Genomic DNA, 14,661 nt, shown 5'->3' on the forward strand with positions numbered 1-14,661 from the left:
TATACATAATAAATAAATATATATATATATATATTATACATTATATATATATATATATATATATATATTATACATAATATATATATATATATTATACATAATAAATATATATATTATACATAATAAATATATATATATATATATATATATATATATATATATATATATATATATATATATATATATATATATATATATATATATATATATACAGTATAACAAAAATACAAATAAAAGAGATAACATGCAATGCATGTTTCCAACCGACAGGGGGCGACATGGATCCCTTTGATTCGGTTAAACTGCTCTTTTGACTGTCGTTGTCTGGACAGGACGCAGCGCGTGCCAGCAGCTTCCTAGACAACATGGATGGGTCACAGCCGCTGCGCAGTCGCAGTCGGAGCAGTTACACATCTGCGGCGTTTTCGGGACAAGCTCCGAACCAGAAGTGCAGGTTGTGTCCCGTCCTCTCCATCCCATACGACGAAGGAGACTTTATGAAGAGTCGCGCGAGCTGTGGAGACTGGTTGTGTTTGACTTTTAAAGCGGGAGGTTGTTCTTCCATGAGCCAGGTTTAAATACGGAAACGAGTGAAGTGGTTGAAGGTCGAGGGCTGAAACAAATATTGTGTCACCCCGGTTCTCAGCCGATGTTGACTGGTCTAAAGTTCATCAATGCAGGTTGAGTGTAAGTAGCTAACCATGTTAGCTTGTTAATTGTTTCTGAATGCATTGCTACTCTGCATGCTAGTAGTTTTATGATTAGCTAACTCCAACACAATTAGCTCTCTCTCTGTAAGTGGTCGTTACTTTACCGTTACAGCTGACACTTTGGCACAGTGTGCAGTATTATTGATTACTCTGTGTCTTTCTGTGCCTCTTTTATTCTGTTTTTTTCTTATTTGGCAATGGATTTGATAACATTGTTGACATATGTTTTCCAACCAAACTGTTAAACATGTGCTTGTAGACTCAAAAATGTGAGAATTACGATGTAATGCATTTAACGAGAGCTTGAAAAAGGTATTAGTCGACCCACAGAATATTAATTGTCAATTTAATTCATAATCTGTTACTCGTCTAAGCTTGAAAATGTAATCATTTGCTGCTTTTCCTTGCTGTAACATTATAGTTTATCTTTGGGTTTTGGACTGTTAGTCAGACAAAACATCACCTTGAAATTGTGACTGGTATTTCTGACTATTTAATGCAAACAGCTATTAATCCAGAACATTATTATGACAATATTCATTCGTCACAGCCTTAAACTGAACATCTTTGGCATTGGACTGTTGGTCAGAGAAACAAGGGAGTTGAAAATGTCCCTTTTGATGGTCAGTTTCCCTATTTCCTGACCTTTTTTTTTATAGAGTAAATGTTATTTAAACAAGAAAATAAGTCTTTGTTGCAGCACTAATGTTCTTTTATTACCCTTGCTTCCTCAAACCTCCAGGCTGAACACACACTCCCTGACAGAGCTTCAATGGCATGCCATCCACCAACAATCCAAATCTTCTGTCTCAACAATGATCTGCCGAAAGCCTCAAGCTGACTGAAGAATGGCGAGGTTTAGGCGCAAGTCTTGCATCACATTAGTTGTTTTGGTGTTGCTTGTGCTCATAGTAACGGTGGTCTTGAAGGCACTGACACCAGAGGACTCTCCGTTTAGCGGCCCCATTAGTTTGGAACTGTTCCCGGACAGAAAGAGTCACGATCAGGTCCAGAAAGAAAACACCAATAAACCTGACCAGTCCAAAATGAGTGACTCCGCTCAGTCGGCCAAACTGGAAGCGGCACTGAGGAAGTTCCCTCCTCCAAACTACTATCTCCATGCCTTCTACTACTCATGGTTTGGGAACCCCAAGTTTGATGGCAAATACATCCACTGGGACCACCCGCAGCTGCCACACTGGGACCTAAAGGTGGCTCAGGGGTATCCGCAAGGGAGACACGTCCCACCTGATGACATCGGGTCCAACTTCTACCCCTCTTTAGGTGCTTACAGTTCCAGAGATCCCTCCATCATTGAGGCTCATATGCAGCAGCTGCGCACGGCAGCCATTGGTAAGGCTGCCATTTATCTAAACCGGCCTAATAATTCAACATTCTCACTTTCCAATAAAACCTTTTCTGTGATACTATGATGTGGTTCAATTCTGACCCGATTCATTCACATTAAATTCTGTTTCTTTGTCAACATAATTTGGGAATCACAACATAATATTTGATGAAAGTTAATTTCTGCCCCGACTGCATTACGCCTACGACTCATTTTATTTCACTGCAGTACATTTACACTACAAGAGTAACATGTTCTATTCATCAACTATCATCTGAGTGTTTTCTTATGTCTGAGCCGTCAACTGTGTTTCTACTCAGGTGTTCTTGCTCTTTCATGGTATCCTCCTCATATGCATGATGATAATGGGGCTCCAATGGATGACATGGTGCCTTTGCTTTTGGAAGTGGCACACAAATACTATATTAAGGTCTGTATGAAGCGAGTAGTCAGTTTAGTAGCCTTTGGTTTTGTTTTTAGCAGGAGACTAAATGTTTGCCGTTCAAGGTTCCTGAACGACATCTAATATTTTGTAATATATATTCTCTAAGAGCATTTTGTGTTGCTGTCGTTTCTGTCTTCACAGGTAGCGTTTCACATTGAGCCATACAAAGACAGAGATGAAGTCAACATGTTAACTAATGTCAAATACGTCATTGACAAGTGAGTGTGTTTCTTCAGTATTGTCAGTAAAATACCAGCACCATAGTCCGACACTGCCTCTGTTAGTCATTCAGATGTGTGTGTATATATATATATAGTTATCATCGGTCATTTTATTCCTGTGATAGTTTCCCGTTTCGCTTGTTCATCTTGTGTTGTTTACCTCCTCCTCTCAGATACGGGGAGCACCCTGCGTTCTTCAAGTACCGAACAAACACTGGCAAGCTGCTTCCCCTCTTCTATGTGTATGACTCATATCTGATGAACTCAGAGCAGTGGGCCAAGCTGCTCAAACACACAGAGAGTAACAGCATCAGGAATACCCAATATGACGCCATCTTCATCGCCCTGCTGGTGGAGGAGAAACATAAGAGGGATATCCTGACCGCCGGTTTTGATGGCGTCTACACCTACTTTGCAACTAATGGGTTTTCCTACGGGTCCACGCAGCGGAACTGGGACTCCCTTAAAGTGTTCTGTGAAGATAACAACCTGATATTTATCCCAAGTGTGGGCCCCGGGTACATCGACACGGGCATTCGACCCTGGAACTTCCAAAACACTCGAAACCGCATCAACGGCAAATACTATGAAACCTCGCTGAGTGCTGCGTTACAAGCCAGGCCTGATTTCATCTCTGTAACATCCTTTAATGAATGGCACGAGGGGTCTCAGATCGAAATGGCTATTCCCAAAACTGGCCAGACTGTGTATCTGGATTACTTGCCCAATAAACCTGCAATCTACCTGGAGATAACTCGCAAATGGGCTGCGATCTTTGGTGGCGAGCGACGAAAATGGCAGGATTAATCAGACTGTGAGCAAATGTTTATTCGCAATTGTATGACATTATTTCATGAAAACGTGTATGATGTTCTAGTTGCAGAATGCACAAGAAAATGCAATACTGAATAATTTTCTGAGTACAACCAAATGATTTTTAAAGCCCTGGACAGGCAAGTGAACAACATGATCTTAAGTCTACCTGCAATGTGGTATATTTTTTTTTACACTTTAGTAAATTATTGTTAATTAAACTAATGTCTTACTACTTTTGTTTACACAGCCTGGCACATTTAGGGATTTGTAATGTAATAAGCATGTTTTATCAGCGATTGAAGGATCCAGCTAATGCTGTTCATAGGCTTGTTTTGCCATGCAGGAATCTGTGCCTGTCAAACCTCAATAGAAATAAATAAAGTGCACCCTGGAAAGGAGGGAAAGTAAATGAAGCCAGTATAAATCTGTCGCCTCACTCTTCGTCCATCTCTGCCCCGGTCCAACAACAATACAAGAACAAGCACAACATAAATCTTGATATTAGAAAGGCAAATCTATAATCTGACAAGAATCATTGATGACTTGAAAGCAGTCGAGGGCTGAGGAAAGCACTTCAGATACTGAGACAGAGAGAGAGAGTGCAGGGCAGAATGAAAATGATGCTTATCTATGGAATAGTAAACCTTCTATAATAACAATAGGTATGTTCAATCGTGTCAGACCTTAATATAAAGCATCATATTAAAGGTAATCTTTTATATGATCCTTTATATTAAGGTCTGACACCAGCGAACATACCTAGTAAATTTGTGGAACTTAATAATTTTAACACCTAACATTGCTGCAAAAGTTGCATTGTTGGGATTTTCATGGCAGGCAAACTCCCATATTGTTTCCCTCTGATTCGGTATTTGGTTGAGAAACGTCTGAGGGAAATGCTCTGAAACTGCTAAATGCTCCACTGTGTCGGCCAGCTATCGTCCCTCTCTGTGTCCGTCCGCTCGGTTTGGTGCTGAGTAGATAATGTACTGAGGTTTTAGAGCTTTTAGTTGTGAAGCCGTGGGCATTTACCAGACAGGAGTCTATAAAAGACACTATTGAGTTGCATCATGGGTATTGGAGGTTCCAGTGTTTTTAGAGCTTGACCCATAGAAGGGACAAAAAGCGATGATGCTACTCCTTTTGATTTTGACCGTTCTTGTTTAAATCTGCCGTCTGCCTCTCTCATGTCCACCAACTTTATGGAGCGATAATAAGTTGCAGGAGTGCCACTTTCAAGATGAGTTAATGAGCTAACAGGCCTAACTTGTGATGTTAAAAGATGTAATGGTGCTCGTGGTAACGTTTGGGAGCTCCAGCATCTTATGTGCCGAGACAGTTCATATCAGCAGGTCATGTTAAATGACATGAAGCAATTTGAAAATTGTCCTGAATTACTTATTTGAGTATGTTTGACACAGTGCTTCTCTTGAATTCTCATCAGCAGCTGGCGGTCATAGTTCAGCCTTTGGCTTACATCACCAACACATCCAGCTCCCATTATTGTGTTATCAGTATAAATATCTAACGCCGGAGAGAGGGGACCTTTGGATCCACAGCAGCAATGATTCACCTGTTAATTCAAGGCAGATAACGGAAGTGTAATATGCACTAACGCCGAACCTCAACACACACACACACACACACGCGAGCACACACGCGCACACACACACTGGAGCTCCGCCACAGCCTGCAGCTGCATTGACGGTAAACAGAGCAAGGTAGCGCATGGGCAGCCAGCAGACTATTATTCCACATCGCATCACATCACTGGGCATACATGGCGTCCTCACACACCGAGCCATGAATTTAGTGTGCAGGCTGACGAGGTAGCGGCCAATTCTCTCTTCTTTTTTTTCTTTTCTTTTTTTTTTTTTTTTTTTTGCAGCCATCATTCTTTGCGTCGGTGTGCGGCAGCAGCAGCGGGGAGGATTTAGCACACACTGCTACAGTAGGTATCTTTTTTTTTTCTGTGGATCAAGACGATGGATGTGGGCTCATCCCGATCTATTCCTGCAAATACGGCGGACGGGCGCGACTTTTTATTCCAAACGCATCCGCATCTTCCGTATGTTGCAAGGTGTCTTTGAAACGCGCACGGACCTCTGGGGGAAATGAGAAGAAAGGTCTATTTTGACTCACGCCTGTCGAGATGGTGAGTGAAATGCATGGTTGTTGTTTCCCCCCCCTGCAACCCATGGCTGAGCAGTGGTACCTGGTTTTGACGGCAAATCCTCGTCAGCTAATTAGAAATGGTCTCTCACCAGACATTTACTGGCCGGCGCTTTCCCATTTCCATCGGGGTGTATGCATTTTTACATCAGTATTATTGTTTAACACATCAATGCATTGCACAGTTTATACTTTATGTGAGCGTGATGTTTGTTCTCTATTGGATGTGACTCGTGTTTTAAAATCTCACATTGCACTCCCAGCTGTGTTCCCATAGCACTTACTGGAGGCTACATTTTTCAGAAGCATCCTCCACGCTATTATTTATATTCTGCGCGTTTTTGGTGCGCAAAAGGCTGCCGTGTTAGGCAACACACGAAATAATTCTAGTGACTCTCAATCTCACCAACATTGATGCAGAGTCACGCCTAAAGACAACCATTTTAAACAGCGGCTCCACTATAGCATCACGTTTTAAAATGACCTTCAGTGCTCGGTGGCTGGGAATTAATTCTCACCTGGGATGGAGTGTCCTTTTGTAATCAGCCTTCGTGACAGAACACACGTAAATCAAAGTGAAAATAGCGGGGGAAATGACATTTTGCAGGACACGAGTGCTCCCTTTTTGCCCTTTAGCCCTACCGGTTATTAAAACCACACCACGGGGTTTGATGCCTCTCTGTGACTGATGATGTTAAATCTGTGGATGTGTTTTTTTTCTGCCCCTCTCCAGTCATTCTAAAGTAGCCTCGCTGCAGACTTCTCACCCATGCAGTGCTCTGTCCCAAATACATCACAGTGCATTTGACAAAACCCCAGTTATGGTTTTTTTTAAAGTGTGAATGGATGCTTGAGCTGCACACGTCTCCCTCAGGTGTCTGTGCAGAGAGGAAAAGAAGAGAGGTAACCATGTGAGCCATGTTACCCTCTCATGACCTCAGCACAATTCATCACCATGGAGACAATAATAACTTTACCACACACTGCATATTTAATAGGCCTGCTTATGATCGCTGTACTGTACACTTCAGCCTTTCCGATTCCATACTGCGCTTAATACATTTGACAGCGCCACACACAGCGTGAAGGTATATGCATCCTCTGTCAAGCAAAGAGCTTATCACTGCTGCTCACAGAAAGCATGTTACAGCTGTGTAAGAGGATTTGCCTACATGAAAATGTATTGATATCGCAAGCCTTTAAAAGGAATACACTCATCTGGCCCTGGTTCATGTGGCCTTTGGGGGCAGATCTGTGTATCTAAGTCACAGATGGGATAGATGAAGGGGTGCTGTCATACATAGAGCCAATCTCTTTCCCCGCATCATATTGGACGAATGCTTTGAGGAGATTTAGTGTTGGAGTATGTGTTATTGATTTAAATATGCTTCAGTGATACATGGAACAAGGTCTATTTCTGCCTCTTTAGGCAACATGCAGGTGTTTTGAGCACCAGAGAGCTGGAGAGTCGGGGGGCTTTTCTACTCTCCTCAGCCTTAAGATGGCAGCATTCTCTTATCATACAGAGAATATGCCAAAAAAACAATACCAGCTGGAAGCTTACATCCATGCTTAACTACCAAATTTGAAATAACAACCACGATTTAAAAGTCAATTTTGCAATAACCTTGGTGGTTTAATTTCTTTTTCAGCTAAGCTAAAAGATTTGTTTGTGGAGATGAAGCTCTTCTCTGCATGTTGATTGCCTATGACCTCACGTGCATGCTTTTTTTTTTTAATGGCGATGGTTCAGTCTCTTTAGCCCTAATGAATTCTCTCTGATTCTCTCTCTCTCTCTGCTCACGTAAAGGAGGCGTCATTAAGAAGACCTGTGCATTCAAGATCAAACGCACCTCATTAGATCATTAAGGATCATTGTTAATCTGCGTAAGAGCAAAAGGGCATCTCTTAGCTGTGACCTTATTTTTGGTCGATGAGCCCTGAATCACAAAGAAGATTGATCCCACCGTCGACCCAATGTAGGAACTGCTCCCTAAGATTCCCACAACCTCTACTCTTGCTTGGATTTCAGCGTTCGGTCAAATCCACCAGGTTTGTATTATAATGAGCCTGATGAGGCAACATATTTGTCTTTATGAATAGTGTGCCTAACTCCCTGCATGCTCAAAGATTATAACAAGGATAGAAACATTGTGTTCACATGTAGATGTTTACAAATCCACTGAATTTAACTGTGACACCAGCCATGTCTAGAGCCAATGATCTACTTTAATAGATATTGTACACCCGTGGTGGTAAAATGCAAAGCCTGTGCATGATCAGGTGATCAGTCTGGGTGTTGAATCCTGTTACAGAGACTTAAATCGAGCTTGTTCTTCTTTGGTTCCAGGACAGAGTATGCCATCTGCACCTTTTCACAGAATCCTACGACCCCTTCTGCTCGGCACTTTCATACTGGGATGCTTCGTGACTCTGTTTTTGATGTATTTTAAACCATCCACCAGCTGGTTATCAGGTCCTGTAGAGTCAACCGTATCCACAGATCGGGTCAAGAACCTCTTCTCCAACAAGAGCGATAAAAACGTGACCACCGTGCTGATCTGGCTCTGGCCCTTCGGACAGACCTACGACCTGGGCGTGTGCAGCTCTCTCTTTAACATCGAAGGCTGCTTCATCACAGCGGACAGGAACCTCTACAACAAGTCAGATGGGGTCGTCATCCATCACCGAGACATCTGCACTGACCTGTCCAACCTGCCGCCGCTCCAACGACCATCCTTCCAGAAGTGGGTATGGATGAACTTGGAGTCGCCGTCGCACTCCTCCCAGCTGCCTGGGATCGAGAATATGTTCAATCTGACTCTCAATTACCGTCAGGATGCTGACATTGAAGTGCCTTATGGGTCCATTGTAGCAGCGGAGGGCGAGGAGGACTTTGTCCCACCCAGCAAAAACAAGCTGATCTGCTGGATCGTGAGCAACTGGAACCAGGACCACGTGCGAGTGAAATACTACAATGAGTTGTACAAATACATTGAGGTTCATGCGTATGGACAAGCCTTCGGGGAGTACATCTCTGACCAAGACTACTTCCCCACCATCGCCAGCTGCAAGTTCTACCTGGCTTTTGAGAACTCCATCCACAAGGACTACATCACTGAAAAACTGTACAACCCGCTGTCCGTGGGGTCAGTGCCGGTGGTTCTCGGCCCGCCCAGGCAGAACTACGAGAACTTCATCCAGGGAGACGCCTTCATCCACGTGGACGACTTCACTTCGCCCAAGGAGCTGGCCGACTACCTGCTGCTCTTGGACAAGAACGAGGAAATGTACCTCGGGTACTTTGAGTGGAGGCGGCACTTTAAAGTAAAGAAGGCCTATTTCTGGGCAGAGCACACATGCCTGGCTTGTGATTACCTGCGTAGGCACAAGGAGTACAAGGCGTTCAATAACCTTGACAAGTGGTACTGGGGTGGATAGTACTTTGAAGGGCTATGCAGGGCTGGGTTTGTTGTTGAAGGCTGTGCTTTAAGTGTTTGTTGTCCTTCGGTTCACATTTAGGGTCATTATTGTTGTGTCCAGAGCTCCCGAATTATGTTTTTTTTTTATTGATTCAGTGGCCCAGTGAAACATCCATCTTGTTTTTTTTTAATTATTTTAATTATTTGCAAGTCCATTTTGCCAAGTCTTACTTTGCCTTTTGTGTTGATCATTTATTAATTATGTTTAATAAATTAACAGTGCACTACATTTGTTATTGTTATTTTAATCTATGTTTTGCTTAACATGACAACATTTGCTGCTATTTCTTTATATATGTTTCTTCTATTTTTAGTATGAATGCTTGATTGTATGGATGTTCCTGTCTAACAGATAACAGTCATGATGCAAGGCCACTGTTGTTTTTTTTGTTTTGTTTTTAATATCCCCTTTTCATTAAGCAGACATGAGAATAGTGTTGGCTGCAGAAGGAGATTGACAAAAAAAAGTGCAAATATGTATGTAATATTTATTCAAGTAAGATATTGTCATAAAAAAAAGAAATCTCATATGTGCTAGTGATGCAGTCACCTATGCAGTGTTTACTGAACTCAAATGTGAAAGTAGTTATTTGTGTCATGTACATATTAGGTATTTTTGGAATTATGTAGCTGTCATGTTTTTTTTTCCTCCTTAATTTTATGAGTTTGCATTTGCACCGCTCATCCAACTGCTACCGATCTCTGCCGATGTACAGTGAGACAGACGGACATTGAGTTATGTGGTTCTAGATATGGTGGTCATTACCCCGCTTGTCCCCGACAGCTGACTTCACTGCTCGATGAGAAAGAGGTTTATTAGTTTATTTGAGTCATGTTGTGAATTGTTCATTGTCACATGTGGCGTGTCAAAGTGCAGTTGGATTCTGCACGGCTGATGATAGTCTGATGTTCTGCAGTATGAAACTCACAGACACCTGTGCTGCATCCTCATTGGATTTGTAATTTTGAATTGAATAAACAGTTGGGTGAGAGCACAACATTAACATATTAATGAAACTATTTTGCTGTGCATACTGTACTGTCATCCTCCAATGTGACATTAAATATTTACACCGATCTTTTTGACTATTTCGAGCAGATGTTACATATGTGGGAGGTGGGTGTGAATCAGGACGAAATGCGATGATGAAAGAAAGAAGGGAAATATTACTGCAAGATTATCCACATCACTACGATTGAATCATCACATCGCAGTAATGCGGTGTGTGGGCAGTTCGAGGTTGCATGTGAAAGATTCATTTTTTTTCTGGATGTGTTTTTGTTTTCCTGTTTTTGTTTCCACTCCTGTTTACAGCTGTGTGGCTCGCCTGCCAACCGAAACCACTCAAGATCACGCTACATGCAAATGCATCAACATCTGTAGATACCGCATCACTTTTAAACGTCAGAACATCTGATCCACTGAAAATGCATCTCAACAGCACTCAGCAGCTATTGACGTCATGGTTTTGTTTTTACAGAAAGAACTGTGCAAAACCAAGTCAACATTTTATGCAAGTTGAGCCGGCGTCTTTTTTTCAGGTTATTATCATTTTGATATACCTTCACTGTCAAAGGGACCATTGATGTAAATTAGGATGAATTTAATTATTTTTCTTATGGAATATGGTTCCAAACGCCATAGTAAAACCTGTACATAAACCTCGTAGTGAACTGAATCATCATCTGGATCAAACCAGCTAACTGACGCAGATCATTCCTGTATGTGCAAAGGCCTGAGGAGCTCAAACATTATTTTATTTTTTTCATTTATGGAGAAAAGAAACGACGTGTTGTATATATTTTCAATGTTATAGAGATCTCTTTATAAGATGCAAGGGTTGTCAGGCAGTGAATGTGACTTTGCTGCACCTTTGTTAGAAACGGTGATGCTTCGAAAGGCTGTGAATCAAGGTGAAGGGGGAGGGACACTTGAAAAGGATTACCAGTGTCACAGACAACGGTTTCAGTGTTAAAGTGGACGCTTCCATCAAGGGAGGCCATTTTACACCAACCTTTTTTTCTCTGTGATTAAGCGGTAATCCTCTTGGAATGACCTAATTGAAAAAGTCATGCCAAAACGCAGCCGAGATATAGCACTTTTGTTCACGTGGAGTTGTGTGAGTCACTGTGCTGGTGGCTGTCTTTCGATGGAGCTGTTGTGAGTTGTCAGAAACTGTCATCCACAACCTCGGCCGTCTCACAGATTAACAATGAAACTGCGATTTATGGTTTTGTATTGTACAGTCCAATCTCATGTATGAAAACAAAAGTTTCTTGTCCAATGTGGTTGGTGACTTAAATGAACAAACTTTCTTTCTTTTCCTTTGTGTCGTCTGTCTCTTTCCTCCTCTCTCCCCTTTCTTTTCTTTTTTGGAAAAAAACAAACAAACAAACACGATGAGCTGCGGCTCCTCTGTCCCGTCTGTGAGTGTGTCACAGCACTATGAATCAGGATGTCTCTGGACACTGTCCGACCTGGCACTGATTTTTGCCGGTGTCCTTAAAAACACTGTATACCCAGTGGGAGGAAATCTTTGTGTGGTTGAACATGACGATTTCTACATAAATGCTCATTTTCTGCCAGTTCGCTGAACTAATCGGTGGATCAATCAGTACAGTTCTTTTGCCAAATCGTTGTGTTTTGCCAAATGTTGTGTTTTAACTGTAGATGTCTGATAGTGTCAAAGAAAATAAAGATATGGACAAATGAGCAAACATGAGTGGGGCATATATTTTTTTTTTCTAAAGAGACAGGTGATGAAGAAATGACGGTACACTGAAATCCTACACTAAACCAGTCTTGCTACCTTTGAAGAAATAGTCTGACATTTTGGGAAATACATGTTTTTGCCTTCTAGCCAAGAGTTAAATGAGAAGGTTGGCATCACTCTCATCAAGTTTGCTTGACAATGGAATCAATCTTCTCATATATCACAACTACTGAGTCATTTGAGACAGGCGAGTACTTCCGTCTTTCACCATCGATTACGGGAAAGTTTAAGGTCTTCCGGTTACACTTATCGCTTATAAACATTTTATATGTTGCCATCAAACCTAATATAGTATTCTTGCATCTATAGCAAATATAATTTCCACAGATGTTGCCCACACTCTTCTCTAGTGCCATGTAATGCAGGCAGTGGTAAAAATAGCTATTCGAAAGCCTTGATAAGTGATTGATGAGAGAGGAGAGTGTGTTGTGTTGGTTACGCCTCAATCCTCTGCGTGTTGTTAGTTACCCCATATCCTCGCTAGCGCTGTGGTATTTGCAGTCGTCTCTTCCACCACACAAAGATGACGCATCTTTGTTAACTGCCTCTGCTCAACGGGTGTGACAAATGTGTGTGTTGGCGGAAATCAGCGGCGCAAATAATCCATTGATGTCAGTTTGGGATTAATGTGAAGGTTCAGGTGGCAGAAGGGCATTGTACATCCAGCTTTCAGAACTTAAGACAGTGTCACAGACGTTGTGATGTCAAAAGTGTGTCTTGTAGGGACAACACACACACACACACACACATGCAAACTGTGGAGCTCGCCAAGGCTGTAGATGGCTTGTCAAGCTTGTGCAAGGGCATTAACCACCAAAGATTGCGAATGCAACCTAAATTGACTTTGACGAATGTTGACAGACCTCCAGATCTGTGTGCTATTAGTGAATGTCGGATACATTAGCAAGTGACTCATTATTTAGTGGCCAGATATAAGCCTATGGAGAAACGTAATACACCAGCGAGAAATTTACGAGTACACAATGCACGAGACACAACTACACTGTCTGCGATCGTGTACAGAATGTACAATACCGCGACTTTGGCTCAGAGTTTTGAGTCTATCGAGTTTTAAATTGGGCACTACAAACAGAAGCTTTAGTGATCAGTACAGTAGTCGTCAACACATCAATAGCTTGCAGTCATAGATGTGTTTTGTTTTCACCAGCTGACTCAGCTGTGTGGGTTCTGGTTGCTCGTGTCGGCAACTTTTTTCAAATCAAGAATAGAACATGTGGGTGTCTTCGTAAAAAGCCTTCAATCAATTTTAAATGCACGTCCATCTTTGTGGATTTTCTAAGACAACCACCTCAATAATTTACTCGCAACCACAAATGCAATCGACTGAAAGTCAGTCAACAGTAACTCATCAGAGTGAAACACTTTGCGCTTACGACAACCAAACTGCAGACAGAAAAAGTTAGGTATTAGATATTGCCCTCATGAGTGGGCGGAGACCAAAATAAAGCTAAAAGAGAATGAATATTGGCCATAACATTCATCGGGTAGCCAAACATATGACTCCAAATAGATTGCTGGAGAAGCATATTTGCACTTCCGATTCCCACTTCTTAATCAATGAATTAATAAAATAATTAGCCATTGAAAAAGTAATGATCCTGTTCTTCTTCTGACCTTCAATGGGTTTTGAAGGTCTGGATGGGAAAAAAAGAAATCCCGTTGGATTTTTGTCAAGGGAACCAGTGTGATGCTAACTTCATTTTTGGCTTAAATATTATATCCCTGCAGCACTCATGCGACACTAATGTCGCTCCATGTCTACTGGGTAGTTAAATGTTTGCCAGCATATTCAGTTAATGATCAGAATAGAAACAAAAATTTCAGTTATTGCAAGTTTCAGACATAACATATTCTCCCCCCAAATAGGAACATCCGTGCTTTCATAATGCCAGAAAAAATAACCGTAACAATTTTCTTTGTCATTTAAATGTTTTGAATGGAAGCAGATCCGTAAAAGAGGCTCAGGTTCGATTCCTTGCATGCCAATGACCGCTGTCCATTTTGGATCTGTCAAATAATCTGGAACATGTTAATTTGTGTTGCACTATTGAAGTGTTTCAGTTTAAGGCATTGAGGATTATGCTATTTCTGGGAAGGACTTTGGGGCTCTGAAGATTTATATTTTCCTCTTGCAGATATATTAGTTTTTAGATGTCTATCACCTCTGTTTTGCAGGCTGTGAATTATTATTAAAAATGTTAGGTAAAATTGTCCTATATCGGTGACTTATTAGGTATGTTTTGTTCTCTGACGTCTACACACAGTTAATCCAAATACCAGAAAATCTGTGGGCCTGGAGAAGGCGACGGATCGAACTGAAGAGCATTTTAATGGGTTGTGCATTCCTAGGAGTAGACAACTTTTTCTCCGCTTTAGCAGCGGAGATCATATGTCTGGGTATGTGACAGGTCTTGTCACCCACTCATACCATGACTCATTTTGGTGAGAACTGGGGAGTGGCGGCGGGGGGGCAGGCAGGAGTCAGTGGAAGCTCGCAGGGCCTCCCTGAAGGGGTGTAAGGTTTTGTGAGATTGTAGCCTCCGTAGATTGTATCTCCTCGCCCCCTTGCAAGCCCCTCTGTGGCTATCCTGTTCTGGGGAAAAAGCTGCGTTGAAAGCTAGCTCTCCACGTCGCAGTAGAGTGCAGAGGCCTGCTCAAAGGGCCAGGTTTGT

The 14,661-nt window shown here is 41.9% G+C and overlaps 2 protein-coding genes across 2 annotated transcripts; both read left to right on the plus strand.

Moving 5' to 3' along the window:
• Positions 1–337: 337 nt before the first annotated feature.
• Positions 338–3,927, plus strand: manea (mannosidase, endo-alpha). Its single transcript, XM_068580432.1, has 5 exons — positions 338–687; positions 1,453–2,063; positions 2,379–2,488; positions 2,645–2,721; positions 2,898–3,927. Exons 2-5 carry the CDS (start codon positions 1,559–1,561, stop codon positions 3,529–3,531), a joined length of 1,326 nt encoding a protein of 441 aa, XP_068436533.1. The 5' UTR covers positions 338–687; positions 1,453–1,558; the 3' UTR covers positions 3,532–3,927.
• Positions 3,928–5,255: 1,328 nt separating this feature from the next.
• fut9a (fucosyltransferase 9a) lies at positions 5,256–11,912 on the plus strand. Its single transcript, XM_068580905.1, has 3 exons — positions 5,256–5,695; positions 7,523–7,764; positions 8,063–11,912. The coding sequence occupies exon 3, from the start codon at positions 8,071–8,073 to the stop codon at positions 9,151–9,153; it is 1,083 nt and encodes a 360-aa protein (XP_068437006.1). The 5' UTR covers positions 5,256–5,695; positions 7,523–7,764; positions 8,063–8,070; the 3' UTR covers positions 9,154–11,912.
• The last annotated feature ends 2,749 nt before the right edge of the window (positions 11,913–14,661 follow it).

This window comes from Clinocottus analis, unplaced genomic scaffold, assembly GCF_023055335.1.
Source record: "Clinocottus analis isolate CAN_PGR_092001 unplaced genomic scaffold, fCliAna1.0.p SCAF_17, whole genome shotgun sequence".
Lineage (NCBI taxonomy): Eukaryota > Metazoa > Chordata > Actinopteri > Perciformes > Cottidae > Clinocottus > Clinocottus analis.